Source organism: Amphiprion ocellaris, chromosome 19, assembly GCF_022539595.1.
Source record: "Amphiprion ocellaris isolate individual 3 ecotype Okinawa chromosome 19, ASM2253959v1, whole genome shotgun sequence".
Classification (NCBI taxonomy): domain Eukaryota; kingdom Metazoa; phylum Chordata; class Actinopteri; family Pomacentridae; genus Amphiprion; species Amphiprion ocellaris.
Genome location: NC_072784.1, coordinates 25,584,542 through 25,601,640, shown reverse-complemented (window position 1 = coordinate 25,601,640; position 17,099 = coordinate 25,584,542). Strand labels below are relative to the sequence as shown.

At 37.8% G+C, this 17,099-nt stretch overlaps 2 protein-coding genes across 4 annotated transcripts; one reads left to right on the top strand and one right to left on the bottom strand.

Moving 5' to 3' along the window:
• The first annotated feature begins 171 nt into the window (after window positions 1-171).
• Window positions 172-4,083, top strand: nme4 (NME/NM23 nucleoside diphosphate kinase 4). Of its 2 annotated transcripts, none has more exons than XM_023286473.3 (5): window positions 172-394; window positions 2,226-2,356; window positions 2,430-2,531; window positions 2,616-2,728; window positions 2,847-4,083. In XM_023286473.3, exons 1-5 carry the CDS (start codon window positions 181-183, stop codon window positions 2,965-2,967), a joined length of 681 nt encoding a protein of 226 aa, XP_023142241.3. In that variant the 5' UTR covers window positions 172-180; the 3' UTR covers window positions 2,968-4,083. The 2 variants fall into 2 exon arrangements, with proteins under 2 accessions (XP_023142241.3, XP_023142239.3); XM_023286471.3 differs by having other exon boundaries at window positions 2,223-2,356.
• Window positions 4,084-5,304: 1,221 nt separating this feature from the next.
• Window positions 5,305-16,936, bottom strand: eps8l1a (eps8 like 1a). Of its 2 annotated transcripts, none has more exons than XM_055005155.1 (14): window positions 16,790-16,936; window positions 14,882-14,990; window positions 14,708-14,766; window positions 13,630-13,765; window positions 11,096-11,184; window positions 10,938-11,012; window positions 10,719-10,867; window positions 10,439-10,633; window positions 10,159-10,267; window positions 9,944-10,084; window positions 9,710-9,851; window positions 8,584-8,746; window positions 7,586-7,718; window positions 5,305-6,244 (listed from the first exon to the last, which is right to left on the bottom strand). In XM_055005155.1, the coding sequence occupies exons 2-14, from the start codon at window positions 14,988-14,990 to the stop codon at window positions 6,179-6,181; spliced, it is 1,566 nt and encodes a 521-aa protein (XP_054861130.1). In that variant the 5' UTR covers window positions 16,790-16,936; the 3' UTR covers window positions 5,305-6,178. The 2 variants fall into 2 exon arrangements, with proteins under 2 accessions (XP_054861130.1, XP_023142234.3); XM_023286466.3 differs by lacking the exon at window positions 16,790-16,936 and adding an exon at window positions 15,833-16,048.
• Window positions 16,937-17,099: the final 163 nt, after the last annotated feature.

The following is a 17,099-nucleotide window of genomic DNA, read 5'->3' as shown; positions in this document are numbered from 1 at the left end:
TGTACTAATTGTACTGTATTGGTACTTTTACTTCCTCCGCCTCTGGATTTAACTGAGTTTCAAGAGATTCAAAGCAGGTCTATGCACAAAACTTTCATTTTTGTGACTCCGCTGATGCCAGAGGTTTGGCATCACTGGAGTTAAATATTTGACTGACAGTGAAAGGGGACATACAGGGGGATGTCCATGTCCCGTGAGTTTTTATTGAGGAGGGTTGACTTCTCTCTCCAGAAGCTGACGCATCAAAACATGATCATGTTGCAGCGGTGCGTTTTTAGCAGAATTCTCCAGCAGTTTTATTCGGGGTATCAAGAACCCACTAAAAGTCTGCTGTCAGGGTTTCCTACTGCGCTGCGACTTGGACACGGAGCTGCTTGGCACAGAAGCAAATCAAGTAAGTGGCGGAGTTTGTATCAGCTGGTAAGTAAGCCTTCCAAGTTTGTGTAATTGTACTTTTTATTCTGGCTTTCAGAGATTTTACGCGTGTTTAACAATGAACGTCAAGTGACTGTCCATGAGTTTTAATGTCTGATTCAGAAATCAACCAGTTAAGAATAAACATTACATACTATACAGAAAGACATACTTTAAAAGACTGATTAATGTCGGACATGATTGGCACAGAGATTTTACCTCCAAAGCGCAACGCTCATTAGTTCCAAACTTGACAGCGCCATTTGCGAAAACAAACTCCCTTTTCTGATGCGTGGGGTCATGAACTGGAACTGGGTTAGAGGCACAACAGTTGGTGGTGATGACCTGAGTTTCCGCGTAACTGTAGGCGCCTTGCGTATCTGGCCAGAACCTGTGCGCTCTCTGCGTAATGACCAAGGCACAGAACCACCGCCCGCTCCACCAGGACCTTTATCCCAGAACCAAACTTTCCCAAACTAACCATGTCCCTGTACCTCACTGGCACAGGCAGCCTTAAGGTTGAATGCCAGCAGACGGAGCTCTTCTCGTGTCAGGTCCCGTGTGTGTGGAATTGATCGCATGCAGTCATTCATTAGCTCATGTGTGGTTCTGTAGTTGCGCGCAACGAGGCTACTCACCAAAATACACACAATATCGAATGCGCCAAATTCTCTTTTACGTACAGAGGTTAGCTCTCGGTGTACATAAATGTTTACGCAGTTACACTGTGGGATGCCACTTGGTTTTTGGACCAAAAAAACAAGGCCAAAGGGCAAGCATGACATTTTAGAATTAAGACATGGTTTCATGTTTGGGTTAGGCAAGCAGTGGATATGATTATGGTTAGTTGACGTTTCCAGTGGTAATGTCCTCTGGAGACCTGTTTCCCTGGTGTAATGAAGGTGTCTCTGAATCAATATTTGTCCTCTTGTCATGTAATGTTGCCTGTATGTGCTGATTAAACCTAAAGAAGATGATTAACATCCACTGATAGCAGTGGCGAAGTAAGTATTCAGATCCTTTATTAAGTAAAACTCCCACACTGTATAAATGTTATTGCATATAAAAGTCCTGCATTTTAAATGTCACTTAAATAAAAATATGTAAATACAATCAGGGAAATACATTTAAAGTAATAAAAGTAAAAAATACTCAATGCAGAAAATTGTCCCCTGTGACAGCCATACTATTATACTGTATATTACTTTATTATTGTTACCCATGCATTAATGTAAAAGCAGGATTTTACATTGGTAGTTGGTTCAGGTAGCTCTAATTGAACAATTTTTTGTATCCAACTGCCACTAAGGATTATTTTCATCATAAATTAAACAGCTAACTATTTTTCCACTCTTGAAAAAATTGAAAATAGTGAGAAATGTTGTCACAATTACCCAGAGGCCAAAGTAAAACCTTAACAAAGCTTGTTTTGTGCAACCAAGACCAACCTAGAATTATTAAAATAATTTAAAGGAAAGCAGCACATTTCTTCACATTTTCCATTAAAAAAAATCCCATGAAAAATGACTCCAATGATGGGTAAAACAGTTGACAATTGCTATATGACTAATGATTTCAGCTGTACTTGTACAAAATGTTGTTTTGTTTAATTAATAACATGATTATGAGCTTTCCATATGTTTTGTGTTCATAAATCTTTATTTGTAAAGTAACTAAAGCTGTTAGATAAATAGATGTAGTGAAGACAAAAGGAGTAGAAGTAGAAAACGAAACACTCAGCTGAAGTACAAGTGCCTCAGTTTTGTACTGAAGTCCAGTACTTTAGTTAATGTTCTGTCTTGTCCCAGCAGCTCATCCAGATGTGAAGGAACGGACTCTTGTAGCTGTGAAGCCGGATGGAGTTCAGCGTCGCCTTGTGGGACAAATAATTCAGCGGTTTGAGCAGCGTGGCTTCAAGCTGGTCGGCCTGAAGATGCTGCAGGTATCCGAGACTGAAATAAGTGTTTATGTGATGTGTGAGCTCTCTATTTAATACTTCTGTCTATGTTTGGAAGGTGTCTGAGGATCTTCTGTCTCAGCACTACTGTCAGCTGACATCGAAGCCTTTCTATCCCAGTCTAGTGGATTATATGACTTCAGGGCCAGTGGTAGTGATGGTGAGGGAATGATTTCTGCATCTTTTTATGAAATTAGCTAATTTTTCTTTGCATTACGTTGACCAACCTTTGCATTTTGCTCAGGTATGGGAGGGTCATAATGTGGTCCAGTCATCTCGTACAATGGTGGGACCCACTAATCCGGCTGCAGCCCCGACAGGCACAGTCAGAGGAGATTTCAGCATCCATGTCAGCAGGTAACCTTCTCTCACGTGATCTCATTATGTGCACAAGGGATTTAACAACAACTTTATGAGACTTGCCAAGATATTGCATGTGATTTCTCTAAAGTAATCGGGTGTGCATCATTTAAAGGAATGTGGTTCATGCCAGCGATTCACTGGAAGGCGCTCAGAGGGAGATCCAGCTGTGGTTTCAAGGAAAAGACCTCCTGAACTGGGACTGCTGCGACCAAAGCCTTACTGTGGAGGAGTGAAGATGCGGACAGTGGAAGGCAGTGAGAATCAGTAACACTACCTCTTCTCTAACTGCTTAATGTCTTTATCAGTGTTCTTTCCAAATAATTTACCTCGTTAAATGCACTTATTCACAGATTTTTGTTCAATCAAATGTGAAATTTTAAAATTTGAGCTACAATAGCAACTACACGCACATACACAGTATCAAGGAAAAGTATGTGAACCCTTTGGGATTACTTGGATTTCTGTATGAATTGGTCATAAAATGTGTTCTGATCTTCATCTAAGTCACAACTTCAGACAAACAGAGTGTGCTTAAACTAATACTGCACAAAAATGATTTGTTTTCATGTTTTTATTGAACACAACATGTAAACATTCACAGTGCAGGGTGAAAAAAATTATGTGAACCCCCAGGCTATAACGTCTCCAAGAGCTAATAGGAGCCAGGACTCAGCCAACCTGGAGTCCAGTCAATGTGATGAGATTGGAGGTGTTGGTTAAAGCTGCCCTGCCCTATAAAAAACACACACCAGTTTTAAGTTTGCTGTTCTCAAGAAGCACTGGTTGATGTGAACCATGCCTCACACAAAAGAGCTCTCAGGATACCTACAATCAAGAATTGTTGACTTGCATTAAGCTGGAAAAGGTTAAAAAAAAAAAAAAGTATCTCTGAAAGCCTTAATGTTCATGTGTCCACAGTAAGAGAGATTGTCTACAAATGGAGAAAGTTCAGCACTGTTGCTACTCTCTGTAGGCGTGGTCGTCCTGTTAAAGATAACTGCAAGAGCACAGCGCAGAATGTTTAATGAGGTGAGGAAGAATCGTAGTGTCAGCTCAGGACTTACAGAAATCTCTGGCACAGGTTAACATTTTTGTTGACAAATCTACAAGTAGAACATTAAACAAGAATGGAGTTCATGGGAGGACACCACGCTGTCCAAAAAAAACATTGCTGCACATTTGAAGTTTGCAAAAGAGCACCTTAATGTTCCACAGCACTACTGGCAAAATATTTTGTGGACAGATGACACCAGAATTGAGTTGTTTGGAAGGAACACACAATGCTATGTGTGGAGAAAAAAAGGCACAGCAACATCAAAACCTCATCCCAACTGTGAAATATAGTGGAGGGGGTATCATGGCCTGGATGGATTGCTGTCATTGATGGAAAAATGAATTCCCAAGTTTATCAAGACATTTTTCAGGGAAACTTAAGGCCATCTGTCTACCAACTGAAGCTCAACAGAGGATGGCTGATGCAACAGGACAACGACCCAAAGCATAGAAGTAAATCAACAACAGAATGATTTCAACAGAAGAAAATAGGCCTTGTGGAGTGGCCCAGTCCTGACCTCAACCCAGCTGAGATGCTGTGGCATGACCTCAAGAGAGCGATTCACACCAGACGTCCCAAGAATATTGCTGAACTGAAACAGTTTTGCAAGGAGGAATGGTCCAAAATTCCTACTGACTGTTTGGTTGAGGTTATTGCTGCCAAAGGGGGCGTCAACCGGTTATTAAATTCAAAGGTTCACATACTTTTTCCACCCGTCACTGTGAATGTTAACATGTTGTGTTCAATAAAAACATGAAAACATATAATTTTTTGTGCAGTATTAGTTTAAGCAGACTGTGATTATCTCTTGTTGTGTCTTCAATGAAGATCAGAGCACATTTTATGACCAATGTATGCAGAAATCCAAGTAATCCCAAAAGGTTCACATACTTTTTTCTTGCAACTGTGTATATATATATATGTAGAGAGGGAGAGGGAGGATTATATAGATCATATAGATTATATAGATCTATTCTTTCTAACAAGCATGTTACGGCCTTAGCTTAAAAGTTACTCTTCCAAACAAAAATACGATATTAATTTGACAGACTTATGTTGCTCATATTGTAAACGGTGAGTTTAGACCTTCATAAGGAGAGCATTCTAATTCATTGTCACAATTATTTTTATTTATTTACTTGCTTTCATGCCCCTATAACTGCTCTGCTGTATGATTATTATTCACAGCTTCTACACCACGTTTCCAAGAGACTGCAGTCCTCTTTCTGACAACAAATATATGCAAATAATATATATATATATATATATATATATATATATATATATATATATATATACACACAGAAGTTAACAGTTTACTTGAACTATGTCCTGAAGTACTTTAAGTATAATTTTTCTACTTGACATTTAAGATAAATTTGTGCGCTGAAAACATATAATCCTCCTACCTCTCAAGATGTTTAATGAGAAGACAGTTTTAGAGCAAGTGGAAAATGTAGTCAGGAATCGTCTGAAATATGCAATGTTAGTCGAGACAAAAAGCAGATAATGGCTGTTTACAGTACAATGTTTGACCTCTGGTAAGCTTTATTTGTAAAAATGTGCTGAAGTAACATGTTGTGCACTGCACATCTCTGCACAATGCTTCATTACTTCCACATCAATCAGAGTTTTAATGTATGTTGACAGCTGCAGTGTCGCTTTCTTATAACATGTTTATGTTCTTTGCACAGATGATAAAAATGACCGACATTCTTAAAATTAAGTATGAAATGAGTTTATCTACAATTCTTCATATCTTTGTTAGAATGCATTGTTTGATCATTTATGTCAGAATAAAAAAACATATATGCACATAATATATTATTGAAGCTAATATATTGACAATATTATATTTCTTAGAATCCTACATTGTATGTTGTCATAACATGCTTTGCAGCTGAAGTACCAGCAAAAAAGGCACAAGAAAGAGAACAATTTACTGTCTTACACTATATATAAGACTCAGGACTGTAGTTTTAAACAAAGTATGTTTGAAGTATGTTTTGTTTAAATACAGATTGATGTCCATGTAATTAAAAACTTGAATCAACCAAACAACTCGCTGCCCTGTGTGGAGTCAACCATTTCAACTGACAACTGACAAAACAAACCATTATTTTTGGATTATTGTGTTGCATCTATTGCCGACTTCCAACATTATCTCAACATATGATTACAGAAATATGGAATTTGTACAAAATAGAACAGTATACAAAAAACAGTTGCTTTTCAAATCAGTGTTAGTGAGTGAGGCCTGACTTTAAAGATTAATTGCTTTTGCTAAGATTTAAGAGCGTGTTTAATTTAAAGATTAATTTTATTTTTACATCTAATAAGTCTTGATGTCACATCTGTGTTGTGGATACTGACAACAACTACAACTGTCATCACTCAGATATCTTCTGTTTTTGCTTCTCCATCACCTTCTCTAGTTCAGAAGCTTTGTGCACATCCTGCAGAGGACACAAAATTTTATTTAATATATTAGAACAACGTCGTAGACACATTCTTGTTGTTTTCTTCTGCAAACTTGAAAAGAAGCTGAGACATGAACTGTAGTTGCTTCATGTTCTTTCATCACATTTCTAAGCAGAGTCTGTGTAGTCAAAGTCAAACTTAAACACATCCCTAAATAACCGTTGTGAATAAAATCCATTTATTACCAGGCCAAGAACAATGATAACATTGATTCTAATTACACTACCAGTCAAAAGTTTGGACACACCTTCTCATTCAATGCGTTTTATTTATATGTATTATTTTCTACATTGTAGATCAATACTGAAGATTAACACTTTTTTGCTTACAACATAATTCCATAAGTATTCTTTTATAGTTTTGATGTCTTCGGTATTAATCTACAATGTATAAAGTAATTAAATAAAAACCAGTGAATGAGAAGGTGCGTCCAAACTTTTAACTGGGAGTGTATATAATATAAATCACTGCATCACAAACCTATCTAACAGTTCATATACAATTAGTTTTATGTAAATTCAGCTATAATAGCATGAAAAAGGAAATGAATACTTTTGATTTACTTGTTTTCTCCAGTAAATGGTCATAAAATGTAAATTGATCCAAAATCTCAAGTATAGAATTCAAATAATTTAGTATTTTGATACTTCTAGAGAGAGTAGCCACAGTACTAAATTCTTTCCATTTCTATAATTTATCTAATTGTGAACTGATGAATATTTAAACTATTATATTAATTTGTATCTCTTCTCCGCTTTATGCTAATCAGCTTATTTAAAATGACTGATCTTAAGTCTAATGAGATACTTTTTTTTTTTTTTTTTGCAATGAAAGGTTCACATCATCATTGTGAATAATGTTTTTACAAGTCAGAGCAGATCGTGCCCACACTTGCAATCTTGGTGATTGATTGGGCTTCAGGTTTGCTAACTTCTGACTCCAGCTGGGCTTTGTTAGTGTTATTAACCTCAGTGTTCACATTCTTTTTCCAACCTACCCTATAAATATGCACTGATTTTGTACAGAAACAACAGAATTTGTGGGTTACTTGGTATAAAGATTGCATTTGAACATCTGACCATATTTTAAACTGTAATTTGTACTTCACTGCAAATAATTAAAAATGGTTCACTTTTTCTTGACATTATAAATAATTTTACTCAATGTAGGTCGGTAACAATGTGGCAAAATGATGTACTGTCTGTGCATAAGTCAAGGCTGAGCAAATAAACTGCACTGAGCACATAAACCCAAACATATTCCTACAAATACAAACAAACGAACACGGTGTACATTCCAAATCATGCCGGACAAACCTCGAGAAGGGCCTTCTGCACCATGATCTGGCTGTAAACTCTGGCACCTTCCTTGGGTAACACCGTGCGGAGCTCCTCCTTGTTTAGGGAGAACAGCTGTGCACCATTTAAAACACCCAGACTCTGGATTGTCCTAACAGAGGAAATCAAAAAATCAGAGCTTTTAATATGAAAACTTCATCAATGTTCCAGATGTAAATATCTTTGTGAAGAAAAAGAAACAAGTTGTTTTTTTCTCTATTTTTTTAGATTCACCATTTCATTTCATTGAAGAATGTACAAGTTTAAGTCAGTTCACAGTAAAACTGCAACAGATGCAATATCCTACATCAGCAGCCCCGGGACTTTAATTTCACTTTGTGCAACCTGCGTGTGCATGAATACTGCAATACACACTAGTGTTCAAAAGTTTGGGGTCACCCAGACAATTTCATGTTTTCCATGAAAACTCACATTTTTATTCATGTGCTAACATGATTGCACAAGAGTTTTCTAATCATTAAGCCTTTCATTAGCATTTAGCTAACACAACGTACCATTAAAACACAGAAGTGATGGTTGCTGGAAATGTTCCTCTGTACCCCTATGGAGATATTCCATTAAAAGTTCCAGCTACAACAGTCATTTACCACATTAACAATGTCTAGACTGTATTTCTGATTAATTTAATGTTATCTTCATTGAAAAAAAAAGCTTTTCTTTCAAAAGTAAGGACATTTCTAAGTGACTCCAAATTTTTCAACGATAGTGTAACTTTCTTTTTTTTTTCTATCTTCATTGTTCTTCAAATGTGCACCACTAAAATGTCACTGCATTTTCTTACACCTCATGATATGCAGCGCTCCTCCACTGAACCCAAAACATCCGACACAACTTCATTTATTTTGCACACAACCCCTGCTGGATATGTTGGATATAACATTCCTTAACTTAGTGCAGCTACATGTGAACAAATACAAACTCGTCTTGTTCTGATTCAGGTTGTCTCCAGTACTCACTGCTGGCTGAAGCCTTTAGCGGTGAGCCAGGCCTTCACTTCAGCAGCTGGCGAGTGGTAGTTCAGGGGTGCAGAGGTTTCGGCTGCACGAGGAACCACCAGTGGACGGACTGAGTCTCTTTTCTGCGCCAGTCGCTGGAGAAGCTCATCATTTATTAACAGGACTGCACAAAGACACAAACAGACTTCACTTGCAGCATCGCATTTCTCTATTTAAAGACTATTGCTCAACCTCCTGGATTGTTTTACATTCACAAGGACTTCATATTCATAGATAGAGGTTCATAGACACACTCAGAGGTATTTGACTGCACCTGCCTTCAATGACACTAAGTTTTGTAGTACTTGGTTCATATCACTGGTGTTTTTCTTGTCAGAGATGAAATTATGAACTGATATGCCCTATATGGGGGGGAAACCATCTTAAATTAGGTGTATTTTCTAGAAACGGATGCCAAAAAAAGAAAAAAGTGTCTTGAAATAATTGGTTCTACCAGACTGAATGCAGGATCATTGTGTTTAACAATGGTGTTTCCCCCAATAATGTTTTTGACTGCACCAACAGAATAGTGGGTACATTATTCTCTATGCCATACCTTTACATATCTAAATTCATGAAGTCATAGCTGTACTTGTCCATATGTTCTCTATGTCTTATATGTCCATATCCATATGTAGACTGATCATACCTGGTATAGTCTCTATCAGAACTTTATTATAATATCTTTATTTTTAGCCTTATTAGTTCTTTCATGTCTCATCTGTATCCGGCTGCTGTAACATATAAATTTACCCAGAGAGGAATCAGTAAACTCACACTTTTCATCAACTAGCCTTTCAACACAATTAGCTAACACAATGTAGCATTAGAACACAGGAGTGATGGTTGCTGGAAATGGGCTTCTGTAACCCTATGTAGATATTCTATTAAAAATCAGCCATTTCCGGCTAGAATAGTCATTTGCCACATTAACAATGTCTAGACTGGATTTCTGATTAATTTAATGTTATTTTCATTAAAAGAAAATGGTTTTCTTTCAAAAATAAGGACATTTCTAAGTGACCCCAAACTTTTGAATGGTGATGTATCTGTGTTGGTAGACATATAGCATGTATGGGTTTGTTACCTCGACTGTCTTCGTCCTGCATGGCTGTCAACGGTAAGCCCATACTCTGAGGTCGCACTGTTGGGCTTGTAGCAGTAGGACTAGTCCCACCTGGGCTTGTTGGAGTGTATGAGAAATATTTTGTCCGAGGAGAAACAGCCGTCTTCCGTTGTGGAAAAAGCTTTAATTAGTTAAAAGTGCAAGATAGCATGAGACAAAAACCACAAAAAAGATGTGTATACATAGTTTCAGTACCTTTGAGTCTTTGCGGACCACTGAGACATCTGTCTCTGTGTTATTCAGGGCAGACAGAGGCTCCAGAATGTTAAAGGGAACAAATCCTATCTGGTCAAAGCGATTCCGACACTTCCACCAGCGCTTTGACGATTCAACCACCTAAAGGAAAGATGAGTCACATCAGTCAGATTCTACCTTCAGATGTGGATCATCACCCAGAAGTCTATCTGTACCTCTAGTGTTTCTCCTTGTAGCACTGACAGTTCACTGCTGTTTCTTGCCACAAAGTCATAACTGCAGCAGTAGAGCCTCTCTCCTTCTGGTGGAAGCCCGTTTCCATCGCTGAAACAGTAGAAGCAGATTAAACAATTTGGAACCAGGTATCAAAAATTCCTGTCTGTCAGTTTTATTAGGCTGCTAATTACAGCTATCAGGAACTTCCTGTCATTATCACTCCTAAAATTTAATTATGCCTTCTTCTGTAAGACACTTTTTCAGTGTCCACAAACTCACACTTTATCAGTTCCTTCACTTGAGACCCCCGCTGTTTGTTGAGCTTGTTCCTGTAGACTTTCTTTGTAAGCATCCTGTTTGTGCTGCGACTCGATGGGATCTTCCAAAGGCTTGCCGTCTGTGTCATAGGCCTGAGGCTGCCACCCGTCCAGGAAGACAGGGGAGTATGGAGGAACAGATATTCCCAGGTGTGAACTGGGGGGAAAAAAAAGAACGAGGGTCCTTTAAGTGACCCAGTCGATCTGTTAAAGCTTTAGATTTACACCACAAATACACAAACCAGGAGGAAGTCCAGTTAGTTCCTAACGAAGCCCACAGTTGTTTCTCTTCTTCAGTCAGATGCTCCTGCAGCAGCAAAACAGCACCACTGGTCATAGCAGGACTGAGCACCGAAGCAGCGAGTTCAGGCCCTCCGGTGGTTTTAACCAGCTGTAACAGAGAGAATCAAAGCAGTAAGGACCACAGAGAAACCACTTAAAGAAACATTTAAAAGTCTTACCAGCCTCAGCGGCACAAAGACGTGGTGCAGCAGCTGTGGAGAATCAGGCTGTGCAATGGATGACTTCAGACGGTCCTGAATAAAACAGCAAATAGTGTCATTTACGGTATTTTTTTCAAATTTTACACACTTAAAGCTCAAGCTTAATTACATCTTACCAGCAGGCTGAAGGTGTACTTCATTTTCTGAAAGATGTTCACAAATTCTTCCTCAGGTGGTGGGAAAGCCTTCAGGGTCAACAAATCATCTGCACACAGATAAGCATAATCACAGCCTATAACCCAAATAACGAAACATGGACACATTATATTTCCATCCAAACCCATTATTGCTTCTTAACACTGAATCATGGCCAGTTTAAGTTGCTTTTTGACAGAATCTACCCACTAAAAAAGACTCTTTCATGTCAAAGTGCGAACAGGCTTCTACAATTTAATGTCAATTAATTAAAAATAGAAAAATGTAACACAAAAGACTGCATAAATATGCCACCTTTAAAGTGACTCACCAAACTCAACACAGGTGCAGTCAGCTGGTGCGTTAAGTTACACAATTATGAAATGGACATTACATAAGTGCAGTTATTGTGTCTCAAGTAATTGTAGTATAAAGACTCCTGCATCTGGAAGGCCCAGTCACCGGTGATTCAGTACCCCTGGATATAACTACACCATGAAGACAAAAGAACACTGCAATCAACTCTGTGAAAAGGTTGTTGAAAAGCATAAGTCAGTGGATGGATTAATGGAAACTCCCAAGTCACTGGATATCCCTTTGATCACAATTAAATCCAACATTAAGAAATGGAAGGAATATGACACAATGATAAATCTGTCTAAGGAAGGGCATCCTCAAAAACTGAGTCAATGTGCAAGAAAAAGACTAGTGAGGAAGCCACCAAGACAACTATGACTCCTCTGAAGAGTTACAAGCTTCAGTGACTGAGATGGGAGATACATGCATACATACATGTTCATAAAGCAACTATTCTCCATCAGTCAAACCTTTATAGAGGAGATGAAAAAGCTCAAATTTAATCTTGACAAGAGTCTGTCAACTCTGAAGTCAACTGGAAGAACATTCTGGTCTGGTGAGATAAAAACTAAGCTTCTGGGCAATCAAGCTTGATACTATATTTAAATAACACAAATTCACCATCCCCACTGTGAAGCATGGTGGTGGTGGCATCATGATGTTTGGATACTTCTCGACAGCTGGTCCTGGAAGGCTTGTAAAGGCAGAGGATAAAATGAAAGCAGCAAAGTCTAGAGAAATCCTGCAACAACCTGATGCAGTCTGCAAGAATACTGCAGCTCAGATGAAGACTTGTTTTCCATCAAGACACCAAGCTGAATTTGAAGCTGGACTTGAAAGGGGCTGTTAACTTATAATCCTTGTGCAAGCTGACAGAGCTTGAACAATTTTGCAAAGAAGAATGGGGTAAATTTGCAGCGTCCAGATGTTCAGGCTGATTAAGTTCAAAAGGTGCATCCACTAAATACTGACTAGAAGTGGTAAGATACTAATGGAATCACTTATTTTATGTCTTTAATTAACTGACATTACTTTGTAGAAATCTGTTTTCACTTTGACATCAAAATACACTATTGTTCAAAAGTTTAGGGTTACTTAGAAATTCCCTAATTTATGAAAGAAAAGCATTGTTTTCAATGAAAATAACATTAAATTAATCAGAAATACAGTCTAGACATTGTTAATGTGGTAAATGACTATTCTAGCTGAAAGTGGTTGATTTTTAATGGAATATCTACGTAGGGATACAGATGAACATTTCCAGCTACTCCTGTGTTCTGATGGTACACTGTGTTAGCTAATTGTGTTGAAAAGCTAATTGATGCTTAGAAAACCCTTGTGCAATTATGTTAGCACATGAATAAAAGTGTGAGTTTTCATGGAAAACATAAAATTGCCTGGGTGACCCCAAGCTTGTGAACGGTAGTGTATATCTTGAAAAAAATGATATAGAAAGGACTAATAGAAACACAACACAACCCAGGTTCCACCGTTTTTCAGCTAGTGTTCTCTTACAACACAAAGCCACAGGTAGTGACTAATATAAAACTCACATACTCCTTTAGTCTGTTCTAGCCACTACTGGCCATTAATGGGGAAACACCCCAGTCATGTTGACAGGCCAGTACAAGGTGAAAAAATAGAACACTGAAGCTCACACTCACAACTAGTAAAAGAAACAGAACAGAAAAACAGGGCTGGTTTCTCTACTATCGACCCTCAAACAGGAGCCAATGCGGTTATTTAGAAAGTGCAGCAGGAATGTTTGTTTCACCGTCCTCGTAGCGCTGGATTGCACTCAAAGCCAGATGTGCTGTCATCCCGCAAGAATAAACTGGTTCTTTATCTTCCTGGATTGACTCAGCCCCAGCTTCAGTCACCACTTTGTTATGCTTCTAAGACTTGCCGACTACGCTCAAGAATTCTCTGAATTACCGGAAGAATTTTTTGGCAACATGCCTGTTGACTTGCTTGTTTTCTGAGCGTGCCAATATTCAGCCTTTGTCTATAGTTCCTGCATCTACTCTTCTGCAAATTACTGGAAGACTCTTTTGCAGTCATCAAGTACCTTCAAATTTGTCTTTCACCAAATCAAGATTCAAATCCACTAGAAATACACAAGAGTAGTTGGTTGGCATGATGGAGGATCAACTCTCACCATCTTGGGCCTCCTTCTTCTTGTTCTTAGTGCTCCTCTTCTTTTTCCTTTGGTTGAGGACACTCTGGGCATCCGCTGTCTGCTGCAAGCGCATCATGAATCTCTCCATGTCACTGAAGCAGTGGTTCAGAATCTCCTGGGGAATATTTCACATATTTAGCCATAAACCTCAGCCACTTAAAGGATTTATTTTTATGAAGAGCTCCAATTGAATAATCTAAGTTAAAAGCTATTTAATTTGCAGCTAAACAATAAACTGAACAGTAACACGAAAGCTAACATACATGGTATTAATGTTACATGTAATAATATAACCATGAGATAACATTACATTTGTCATGTTAAAATTGTTCAAAATTGGTGTGAAAGAGTTGCTGATTTACTTGGTAGAACCCAGTGACATGAACATCTTGTTAAATGCAATTTAATGCAACAGCTGTACCACAAACTGCTGCTTCAAATATTATCATTATGGTGGACTAAAACCTCTCAGTGTCACCTTGTTGTAGTTTTTGCATATCTTTAGTTCTGGATTACAGGCGATTATAATGATTGATTTGCAGGATAAAATAGGATTCTCTCCTTTATATCTATAGTTTAAATAAAATAACCCTCACCGCCTCTTTATATAGCCAATTAATCAGTTTTTACCCATTTGAATATGGTTATTGTAAGGTTTCAGTGGTTATTTGTAAAACCAGTAAACACAGGGACATAATGGCTTAATTTTCCTTGAACAAACATCCTATACTTTCATTTTTAAAAACCAATTTCCCTTAAGTATAGTCTATAATTAATCAAAAATTCAAACTACTCAGTATAATTTCTTAACATATTAAACTGTCTTGTGTGGTTCCACATGGCCAGTACCGAGCCTGCCTCAAGCTTTTTAAAAATATTTTAAATTAAATTCCATTTCCTATTTTGATCAACACTACAGTCAAACTCTGCCATAACATCTCATTTAAATTTCTTGCCTTTGAATTTAAGATTATATGGATAATTTACATGGCTTTTTTGCGCCCATGCATATACAAAATAATGTTTAAAAATGCCTTAATTAATCATTAGTACATACCACTTCTCTTTCTGCATTCAGCAGAGATATATGATTTGACTCAGCACTGGCACCATTCTCTGAGCAAACAAAGAATAAAGCCATCAATGCAAACACGTTAGAGAAACACCAGACCTGCTAAAATCAACATGTGCAGGGGATGAAAATGAATCTTTTTGTCGAAGATGAATTTACCTTTGCTAGCATCTGTGATGAGGGGCAGCTCAGGAGGCTGTTCTCGTGGAGAGATCATGACTCGGACACCTGAATGCTTCTTGGCAGCTACCGGAGGAGGTTCAGACATCTGCAAACAGAGTAAAACCCAACAGGTCATGTACATACTACAGGTAATAATGTTTACGTGCTACAGTAAAACTTCTTTTCAAGGGAAATACCAGTCTTTATATTAACTTTTATGTGATTTTTTTCCAATACCTGTTTTGTTATATCTCTGGAATTATTCTACAAGCCTCTCATCAGCCTCGCACTCTTAAATTGTTAATTGTTAAATTGCTTAATGTGAAAGTTTTTGATAAACCCTACCTGCCTGATAGACATCTTGACTACAATTGAATTGAATTTTGAAAATAAAAATGATGAATGAAAGCTCAGTATTGCCACATTCCACAAGCTGTTTGCAAGAATGCTGAGTATTCTGTGTGTACACTTGTAGGTTTTCCATGTAGATAAGTGGTAAACTACAGGAAAAACCACTGTGAGCAGATGGTATGCAGATGACAAAACCATCAAAGCTTGATAGACAAACTGCACCAGTTGAATTAAGAAGTCAGTAGATTACAGCTTGCATTGTAACCTTTTACTATGACCTCTCTTTTCCTTGTTTTTGTGCATTTCCTTCTCAGTATTGGAGATAAAACAGTAAATGCTGCGTAAACTTTTTCCAAACAGTAACAAATTCTCATATAACGCACAGAGAAAAACATTAAGGCAAATAGAAATGATTAAATATTGTAATGCTTCAAGATGAATTCTAGCTTCTTCAGTAAGTCTCATCCAAGAAACACATTAGTGACACCACACAGCTTTCTCTCATGTGGCAGGTGTACCTCCCTCTTTTCTTTCTTTCTCTCACAAACACACAGTTTACACAACATTAATGCATGAAATGTAGATAAATCACTCTACCTTCGTCTGAATGTTTAAATCCAAGACACAGACACCAATCCTCCTGCTGTATTGTATGAGCACCGAGCTTAGTTTAGTTTATAATAGGACATCCTCCCTTCTTGAGACATGCCGAAACGAGAAAAACAAGTCTGGCCTTCCTTTCGTAGGTAATCGGTGCTGCTTTCACTCTACTTTGACTCTCTGATGCACACACTCTCCTTCCCTCCCTGTCATTCTTTCTCTGCATCTCTATGAGCAGGCAGGTATTTCTATCAACAATTGCCTGTGGCTTTCTGCCATGGGGTTAATGTGATCTGCTACAGATGCCATTCCAGAAATGTGGCGCAGCCTTCCTCAAGCTCCCCACCTCCACAAATCCAGTGACATCAAGTTTCGTCTGAGACTGTGATACCAGAGCCGTAGCCAAGAAAAGGCTTGCAGGTGAAAAATGAGATGAAAAGTTCAAATTAACAACAGACAAAGAAAAAGAAATTAGATTTTAATGCATTTTTACTGATTACATCCCATAATAAAAATAATTTGATAGCAAATAGCCCATTTTGTGATAGTTGTCTGTTTTTTGAAATGCTCTCATTGCCCAAAGAAACCAAAAAGATATAGTTTAATAGTGAATCTTTCAACAACTACTATAAAATATGTCTGATAGTATGTAGAGACTGAAATGGATTTAATTGTGAAAGGGAATTCCACAGTTTATGGAACGTTTTGGTAGTGAATCAATGTCATAAACTCTCAGAGTTCTTTAGAAAAAGAACAAAATATGAGGTCTGACTGAGCCAAAACTTCATCTTTTTTCCTGGTAAATATTTACATCCACATAATGCGTCTTTAGCAAGTTTCAGGATATTACTGATTTTTTTTCTTAACAAGAAAAAAGAAAGACAATTAACAATAACAGCAGAAAAGGTTTCCCAGGTGTGTTTGAGCAAAGAGTTACACCCTGACTATAAACACCTTTGGATGCAGCAGTTCTTCAAACCCTGGTTCTTGAAGATGTTTCACCTCTTACTCAAGAAGGTTCTTTAGTTCTTAAGGAAAGAGCCTCGTTTTAAAAACCCTGTTCAAAAAATCTCCTGAAAAGAAATGAAGAGGCTCTTTGGATCAACATGATCTGAATGACTGAAACTCTACACAGACCCAGACTGTGTTCTTATGTTGGTGAGTAGTGACACCAGCTGGTCACTATGTTCAAGTTTAAGTCTTTCCCTGCTGCTTTCCTGATATTTGACTTGACTTTTGCACAAAATGTAAATACTAGAGGTAG

Bases quoted from the DNA above. Each gene is read 5' to 3' on its own strand.
- eps8l1a (XM_055005155.1), bottom strand. From the start codon at position 14,990: ATGTCTGAACCTCCTCCGGTAGCTGCCAAGAAGCATTCAGGTGTCCGA. The intron at 10,268-10,438 runs GTGAGTTTGTGG...CTACTGTTTCAG, and splicing joins AGTGAAGGAACTGATAAAGT to CGATGGAAACGGGCTTCCAC. The intron at 7,719-8,583 runs GTGAGTACTGGA...TTCCTCTGTTAG, and splicing joins GCTAAAGGCTTCAGCCAGCA to GACAATCCAGAGTCTGGGTG.
- nme4 (XM_023286471.3), top strand. From the start codon at position 181: ATGTCCATGTCCCGTGAGTTTTTATTGAGGAGGGTTGACTTCTCTCTC. The intron at 395-2,222 runs GTAAGTGGCGGA...GTCTTGTCCCAG, and splicing joins TTGGCACAGAAGCAAATCAA to CAGCTCATCCAGATGTGAAG. The intron at 2,357-2,429 runs GTATCCGAGACT...TATGTTTGGAAG, and splicing joins TCGGCCTGAAGATGCTGCAG to GTGTCTGAGGATCTTCTGTC.